Source organism: Arachis ipaensis, chromosome B10 (assembly GCF_000816755.2).
Source record: "Arachis ipaensis cultivar K30076 chromosome B10, Araip1.1, whole genome shotgun sequence".
In the NCBI taxonomy this organism is placed as follows: domain Eukaryota; kingdom Viridiplantae; phylum Streptophyta; class Magnoliopsida; order Fabales; family Fabaceae; genus Arachis; species Arachis ipaensis.
In genome coordinates, this window is record NC_029794.2 from 28,639,211 (window position 1) to 28,648,450 (window position 9,240).

The 9,240-nt window shown below is 34.5% G+C and overlaps 2 protein-coding genes across 2 annotated transcripts; one reads left to right on the forward strand and one right to left on the reverse strand.

Annotated features, from left to right (window-relative positions):
• On the forward strand, positions 154 to 696 carry LOC107620444. The gene has a single exon (XM_016322601.1). The coding sequence runs from the start codon at positions 154 to 156 to the stop codon at positions 694 to 696; it is 543 nt and encodes a 180-aa protein (XP_016178087.1).
• On the reverse strand, positions 3,776 to 7,120 carry LOC107620442. The gene is made up of 3 exons (XM_021114528.1): positions 7,038 to 7,120; positions 6,614 to 6,785; positions 3,776 to 4,813 (listed from the first exon to the last, which is right to left on the reverse strand). The coding sequence occupies exons 1-3, from the start codon at positions 7,118 to 7,120 to the stop codon at positions 4,571 to 4,573; spliced, it is 498 nt and encodes a 165-aa protein (XP_020970187.1). The 3' UTR covers positions 3,776 to 4,570.

Here is a 9,240-nt window from a genome sequence, read left to right on the forward strand (position 1 = left end):
TGGGATTGGTATATGCCATTAGTAGAGTTTGCTTATAATAATAGCTATCATGCGAGCATCAGAATGGCTCCATATGAGGCTCTGTATGGTAGGAAATGTCAATCTCCATTGTGTTGGTATGAAACTGGAGAAAAAAGTTTGTTAGGACCGGAGATGATAGCTGAAATCACTGAACAAATAAAGAAGATTCGTAGTCAAATGCTTATAACCCAGAACCGCCAGAAGAGTTATGCTGATCAAAGGCGAAAGCCTTTGGAATTTGAGGAAGGGGAGCATGTTTTTTTTCTGAAAGTTACACCAACCACTAGAGTAGGAAGAGCTATTAAGACTAAGAAACTGAATCCCCGTTATATTAAATCATTTGAGATCTTGAAAGGAATTGGGCTAGTAGCTTATAGGATTGCCTTACCACCGTATCTTTCAAATTTGCACGACGAGTTTCATGTGTCACAGATTCGGAGATATACTCCTGACGCAAGTCATGTTCTGAAACCGGAACCGATTCAAGTGAGGGAAGATCAAATACCTCCAGTAATTCCGATAAGGAATGATGACACCAACATTAAACGATTACACAAGAAAAGAATATTATTGGTAAGAGTAATGTGGAGTCGAGTTGGTATTAAGGAACACACTTTAGAACTCGAATCAAATATACGGAAGGATTACCCACATCTTTTTTCAGATAACTACTAACTACATCGGAATTTTGAGGGCAAAATTCTTTATTAGGTGGGTAGGATGTAAACCCCGGTTAAATTAGTAAATAATTATTCAATAAATTAGTTTTTAATAAGGAGGATTAGAAATGTGAATATTATATCAAATTAGGATAGAGCTCATCGAAACGAGAATTTTGACACTAATTTTAAGAAAATTGGTTCAAGATTGGACCGAATAAGCCGAACCGGTTGAACCGGATCCAACCGGACCGACCTATTAAATGAACCCACGCATTGCATCTCTCTCATTTCAGCAACGTGACGCTGAAAGCTTGCGTCCAGGGAGAAGAAGAAAAGGGTCCGAACCCTCGTTCCAAGTTCAAGGCGCCGCAACTTCTCGATCCGAGCTCCGATCGCCGCACTGTTTGCGGCCACGCGTCCACCACGTCGAGCTTTACATTTCTACCGGAACAATTTCATAGGTAAGCCCTTAAATATTCTCAGCCAATCTTTTTCCCCAATTTTCGAATTTTGAGAAGGGGTATTAAATTTCTTTGATTTTTGATGTTTTAGGATCCAATTAGCTTGAGGAAAACGTTTACTCTTGCTTATGTGAAGCTTGAGTAAGGTGAGGATACGATAATTCTATTTTATTTTCGTTGAATTTGAGCTTTGAGTATTAAATTGGATATATATGTGTTATGAATGTGTATTAGGTTATGAATAAATAATTGGAGCTTGGAATTGTGGATATTGGAACTTGGAGGAAGCTGAGCCTAGTGTTTATTGAATTCTGGAAGGGCTGTGTTTGTTTTGGAAGGGCTATGTTTATTATAATTAAAGTGCCTTAATCGTTACGTGGGAATCGGCCAAGGTATGATTTAGGTTTCTTGCATTTAATATATAATGTTTTGTGAAAACTTAGGCTAGATGACCATAGGATAAGTTGGAATGCAGGTGTATATTTAATGTTTAGTAATGGGTTGATGAATATGCTTGGTTTGGTTTGGTGATTTGTTTGTAAGATGATATTGGTTGCTAGTTGGATCTTTGAGAGGATATGTGATTGAATTGTTGATTATATGGCTATATTTTGGTTTGGTTGAATAATGATTGATGGAAAGACATGGAGCTTGTTGAGGATTATTGTTGGCAATTTGGATTGGTGGTAATAGGTTTGAAAATAATTGGAATGGAAAATTTGAATGAAAAATGAGGTATTTTGTGTTAAAAGCCTAGGATTTGTGAACTATGATTTTTAGTTGAATTTTGGTCGTTGGATTTTAATATTGTATGAGTATAATTGTTGATTTGAGGTGGATTTATTGTGGTGATTGTTATGATGATGAGAAAGGGTATGTTGAATTGGAAAGAATGCAGGTTTGGACCCGAAAAGGATGGCAAAGTCCGAGTTTTAGAGGAGATGCTGGCGAAATTTGATAAAAATTAGAGATTTTGTTTATATGATTATTTAAAAAGATTTAAATTCAAAGGTTATATGGTTTGATTTTGAGTTATTAAGAAAATGAGCATGTTTTAAGTTTGATTCATTTAGAAAAGAATGAATTATGCTCTGAATTGAAACTATTGATGGATGGAATGGGAGGTGTGATAATGAAGGATAAGGATTGAATATGATTGATGTATGATGATGAATGACATGTGATTGAAAATGATGTGGATGTTGATGAATTATAATTGAATTATTTATATGGCTTATGAATTTGAATGATCTGAGATACGAGGTTCCCTGGATTAAGTGCCGTGGCTTGCCACCACGTGTACCAGGTTGAAAACTCGATACTCTGTTGACCCTACGACGTAAGTGTGACCGGGCACTATATAAATTCCCGGGAATGTTACTCCCATTGAGCAATATTGCTTATTTGAGATAAAGCTATGCATAGACTCTTGGGGATGCACGTCGGGGGACAGTCTAAGGACAATTCAGACTTGTCGGGTTGGCTGGATAACCGACAGATGAGTCTCATCAGCCATAGGACAGGCATGCATCATATACATATTACTTGAATTACTTGCTTGTGCTTTAATTGGGTGTGCCTAAATGTACTTGCCATGTTAAATGCGTATTTGTTACCTGCAGTATTTGTAACCTTCTTGTGCTTGCCTTTATCTGTTTATCTGTCTGTGAAATGCATGACGGAGTTGGAGGTATGGAAGAATGGCAGAATGGGATTTAGATTTAGGGTTAAGTTAAGTTAGGTTTAAATATCCTTAGAAAACCACCTTTTATAGCTCCTGTTTAATACTTTATGCTATGATGTATATATATGTACTTGATTTTCTCTCCGCATAACTTGTTCTTTTGATCCTCCTAGAGGTTTATGGAGAGGCAGAATTGTGTATATGTACTTTTGGGTTTTGGATATGTATGTATATATGTGTAAATATTTTTCGGCCAGTCTTGACTTCACAGACTGAGTTAGGAGCTTGTTATTTTGTATCTTTGGCACTCTATTCCTACTTCTGTTATCATATCTTCAATAGTTATGGTTTCCTTAGCACGCAAGTTAAATCATTTCTTGAGCGTTGCGCTTTTATTTCGCGATTTTTGTTTCCTCTATTCTTCAAAGCTCCTAACATATTATAATTCTTCTGCTATTATATATATATACTCCTTTTATTTTAGAGGTCATAATACCACACCACCTCTGTTTTACGACTTAAGCGTAAAGCTTAGTGTGGCAGGGTGTTACACATATAGCCAAAAACAACACAAATTACATCCAGAAAATTTTCAGAAAAATTAACTCAGCAAAGAAAAACAAACCATGAACAAAATTATACCAAAAAATTTAGCAAGATACCATCAACTCAACCAGTAAAATTTAACAAATCAGTGAACACCATCAACAAAATTAATCCAGAATAATTAAAATTCTTCAACATCATAGTTTATTTCAGTTTAATACAAATTAATAAAAGAAAAAACATAACAAATCCATCAGAAACTCATAATCATAAACATTATTCCAAATTACAGAATCATATCATCAGAGATAGAAACTCAAAATCATCAAAATCAAGTTATTAACGACAAAAAAAAAAAAACGAACAAGCACTGGTTATCGCGCGGCGAGGGAGGCACGAAACTGACGCCAAGGTAAGAGCGAAACAGACGGCGAGGCAGGGAGGAGCGAAACAGAATTGCTAGCGAAGGAGGAACGATTATACAAAGACGCAGAGGAGAAGAGCTTGTGCGGGAGAGAAGAGGGCCAGACGCAACGACGTAGAGGAGAAGAGGGCCGAGCAGAGCTTCCAGAGGTGACTAAATTTTGAATGTTAGGCGACGCTGGCTTAGTGAGCACCACTGCTGCTGCAGTTTGAGAGAGAGAGAGGGACAGACGACGCCGAACTAGGGTGCAATGGAAATTAGGGTTGGAACTTGGAGGGGTTCGGAAGCAAAGTTGCGAGAACTGGACCGGTCAATAAACCGATAAGATTACTGGTTCAATGGTTTATCGGTTTGATTGGGGTTCAACCGGCTTTATTAAAATTAAATAAAATTATTAAAAATTAATATATGTAATGCTTGATCACTATTTAGTTGTTCTATCTTCAAAAATAAAAATTTCTAATTAGTAACAACTACAATTTCCAAACACAAATTAAATACAGCCAATAACTAAATATTTACAGAAAATTTCTAATCACATTAAGAAGCCAACAACATGCAACATCAAAAGTTCAAAACATAATTATCAATTACATATGGCATCAGAAGTTCAGAAAACAAACTCAGAAGTCAAAATCCATACAATTAGACAACTAAATCAACAATCAACAAAATTAATAAGTACCACCAAAAAATAACAAAATTGTTTTAGAAGAATTAACTCAAATTGAAAAGAATAGTGAACCTGAACAAAATCACTAAATGAAGTTAATCAAAATACAATAGTCCTCAACAAGCAACTAAAGAGGGCTAATTCCATAATTCTAGCCTTGAAGACTTTCACAGCCTCGTCAAGAAACTTAGCAGAGAAAGAGAGAACCTGGAGAACAAAGGGAAGAAGCTCGACTGCTCGAGCAGTGGAACAGAGATGACGATGAGGAGAGACGTTCGCGGTGAGAGTGAGACGAGACGCAACAGCGAGGAGAAGAGCTCCACGATGGCGATTAACAATTACCTAATTCAAGAAATTGATTGAACCGGGTGAGGGATTTGTCATGGCTTCATATGCGGATCCGAATCCAAAATCTAGAAATCTAAATTACAAATTACATACAACAATTCAGAATGACAGCAATTCAGAATCCAGATTATATCAATTCATACGGCATTCAAAATTCAAAATTATATTCAGCAAAATTCAATACAGCAAAATTCAACTTATATTGCAAAATTCAATATAGCAAAATTCAAAATCCAAAGTCCCAAAATTGAACTTATATCAAATTCAGAATTACAGAATGATTAATTCATATAATTAACAAAATAAAAAAAATTGAAAAGCAGAAGAACTCTGTATCAAGCCATCAATTCATATTGACGAAGAAACTCCAAATATTAACAAAATCAGAAAATCAAGCAAATCAATTACTAACAACTGTATTATCAGAATCAATTACTAAACCCTAAACCAGCAAACCGACGCCGAGGAGATGGCTGCGAAGTGCGAACAGAGTTATCAACATCCAAGTATTATCAAAATCCAAGTCACAGTGCTTACCGCCGGCGAGGAGGAAGGCGAGCGACGGCGACGACAGAGTTTGGGGTATATGATAAAACCGGTACTTTAAAAAACTTGGCCGATTTGGCCGGTTAACTTCCGGTTCGTCTGGTTTTTAACTGATTTTTTATAGAACAATTTTGAGGATCAATCAGATTGGCTAGATGACAGGTTCCCAATTAACCCGGTCGAACCGGCCAGTTCGGTTCGGTTTTCAGAACACGGGGTATAGTATCACCAATACAATGTAAGAAGCAAAACTTTCTTATCAACTAGTGTTGCTGCCCATGCAGTGCACGGGAGCAGCAACAAAAACCAAATATGCAAGGTTTATTTGTAGGTAGAAACTCAGGTGGAGTCGACTTCACGTGAAGTTAATAGCTGAGAACTGTTAAATGGTTTGACTGATTTGACTAACTTTTTATCTAATAGCTCTCAGCTATCAATTTTACGTGAAGTCGACTACACCTAAGTTTCCACCTTATTTGTAATATCCATAACGAAGGTATCTCTTAGCATAGTGGTGCACAATATGCACTCAACAAACAGTAACACTACTAGTCCAAGGTAAAAGCAAAATTTGTTGACACCAAATATTTCATCAATTACTTATACATAGATGATATCAGCAACCAACACAGAAAACTAAGGATAACATTATAAATTTGCAAAAGGTTATAGAAACACATAAGATGATGCAAGTCATCACCAAACCTCACTGTATCTCTACTAAATCAGGCTTTGGCAACACCCCGAAACAGGACATGTTATCAACCATGTTCAGCATCATGCTGAGCTTTAAAAGCATGTACTACATTATATTTTCAATAAAAATAAATTAACAAGAAGTTTGTCAACAAAAGAAAACTAAAACTCTGATTTTGGTACCGACTGTTCTTAGCTATTAAATTCAACTGTAATGTGAATTGCATACCAAAGACTTCCAATCGACCAAGTAGATAACAAAAGATGAAGGTCCTCCACCTCCGATCCCTAACGGAATCAATCTAAAACCCAGCAAATGATTTTGTTCTCTACTTTAAAACAGATCCAAGAGATCGTCACTAATTCCTAATATATGAACCCGATACACTTGAATTTTAAACAGAATCTAGTGCAAGTGCTCAAAATCAATGGTATTAGATAATACAGATTACAAAGCTAAGTTGATGCTTCAACTATTCTATAAACCACGATCGGCTGCATCTGTTAATTGAAATGAACAAAGAAAAAAAAAGAGACAGCAGCATTGTGCACCTTGCAACGAGAATAGCTGAGGCGGAGAAGGCGGTGTTCGTTGCGGTGCCGGAAGCAGAATTTGCACGCGGCGGTGAAGAGATCGGAGGGATGGTGGAAGAAGATTAGAGATTCGGAATGGAGAATGGAGTGTGGACTTGTGGCAGTGGTAGGGGTAGGGGTAGGGGTATTTCTGGGGATTGAAATATTTCTTTTAATTGTTTTTTTTTTTCTTTAATTGTTTTTTTTTTTTAAATAACAAAAAATTGGGTTTGTATTTATTCTTATTTTTCGGTCCATATTATTTCAGTATCGGTTGAGTAGAGTGCACATGACATAAGTTAACTACTAGCTAGCTAGTTGGGCTTGTTTGTTTATTTCGAGTTGGATATCGGCTTATGTTTTAACTTTGTTCTCAATAATATTATTGGGCTTTTCTAATAACAAGGCTAAACCCTTGTCCAAAAACGCCCAAACCAATAGCGGCAGAAATTTGCCCAGACGGGGAATTTGTAGGTCTCCAATCATGTCGCACCAAGGTTCAAGTCCAAGGAGTGGATGCACAGAATCTTGGTCTAATGGTCATCATGTATGCTTTGTGCATGTAGCAATCTATTGGCTAACGACAAATCCTTAAATAGAATTTAGTACCACGACGGATTAGTTCTTGACCTATTGAATTGGGAGATACCATGATAAACTAAAAAAAAAAGTAGTAAATAAAATCTTTAAGCATTGTATGTGTGAGTGTGGTGTTAATAAGTTTGTAATACTTAGTATTAAAGATGATAAAAAATGCGATGCTGCCTTAAAAATTAATTTGTTAATTAAAGTTAAAAAAAACATAAATCTTAAATTTTAAATTCTATATTTTAAAAATTAAATATGAATTATTGATCTAAAATATAATAAATAGAGTTAAGTTTTGTTTAATTAATAAAAAGTGCATTATTTTTTACTTAATAAATAATATTTAAGGATGAGTCAAGTTTCATTGATGGCAACTAAGTGCGATTAATTGTTAATACACCCATTTTGTCTACGAACTCATTAAGAATGAGTAGCAAATATATAATCTTAATTAGTAAACATCCTTAGATTAGAAGGTTTACTTTAGTAGTGGAGTAATAAAGTATAATATATTTGAATTTTTTGCTAATCATTATGTGATGAAAATATTAGTAAACCACTACTAGTCTTCAATAAAATAATAATGTTAGTGATTGGATAAAAAAATGTACTTATATTTTCCAGTGACATGCATTACAAGCAATAATGAATTATTTGTCAATATCTTACGTTATTAATTTTGGTATTATATACTAATTATAAGCTATTAGAAACCTGTTGCACAATCTTCTTATGCAGAACAAAAGTTGCAAAATTTGTCAACCTTTGAGGGTTCTATTGTTTCACGACGGTTTCAAACCTTTCCTACACTAATTATGAATCCAAGTTATATGGTCGGTAGAATCAGTGTCAATTTTGATTTACATCACTTTTTTTAATAGATTGAATTGTCTTTAATTTTAGGTATTACATCACAAATTCATATACACTATTTTGTTAGTGCTGAAAAATCATTGAAGAATCAAAGATCAAACCATTTTCTGAGGCTAAAAAAGGGATAGTTTCTTAGTTTCATCTCCAAGACCTAGAGCAGCATCCAAAACTTCATTACATGATTCAGACATGATTAAGCTTAGTTTTCAACTTAAATTCTCCCTCTTATCATTATTCTTGTGGTAGTATCAAATGGTACATAAGCTCAAAACAGTGTGCACTTTGGTAAGAAAAAAATAGCACTAGAGAAAATAATAAAACTAACAATAACCTAATTTTCTTTTTTGATGAAGTATGTAACATCTATATTGGCTACAAAAACTATCATTATGTGATGAAAATATTAGTAAACCACTACTAGTCTTCAATAAAATAATAATGTTAGTGATTGGATAAAAAAATGTACTTATATTTTCCAGTGACATGCATTACAAGCAATAATGAATTATTTGTCAATATCTTACGTTATTAATTTTGGTATTATATACTAATTATAAGCTATTAGAAACCTGTTGCACAATCTTCTTATGCAGAACAAAAGTTGCAAAATTTGTCAACCTTTGAGGGTTCTATTGTTTCACGACGGTTTCAAACCTTTCCTACACTAATTATGAATCCAAGTTATATGGTCGGTAGAATCAGTGTCAATTTTGATTTACATCACTTTTTTTAATAGATTGAATTGTCTTTAATTTTAGGTATTACATCACAAATTCATATACACTATTTTGTTAGTGCTGAAAAATCATTGAAGAATCAAAGATCAAACCATTTTCTGAGGCTAAAAAAGGGATAGTTTCTTAGTTTCATCTCCAAGACCTAGAGCAGCATCCAAAACTTCATTACATGATTCAGACATGATTAAGCTTAGTTTTCAACTTAAATTCTCCCTCTTATCATTTTTCTTGTGGTAGTATGTATCAAATGGTACATAGGCTCAAAACAGTGTGCACTTTGGTTAGAAAAAAATAGCACTAAAGAAACATAATAAAACTAACTATAACCTAATTTTCTTTTTTGATGTAGTACGTAACATCTATATTGGCTACACAAACTAACAAAAAATTCATTTTACAACCATAACC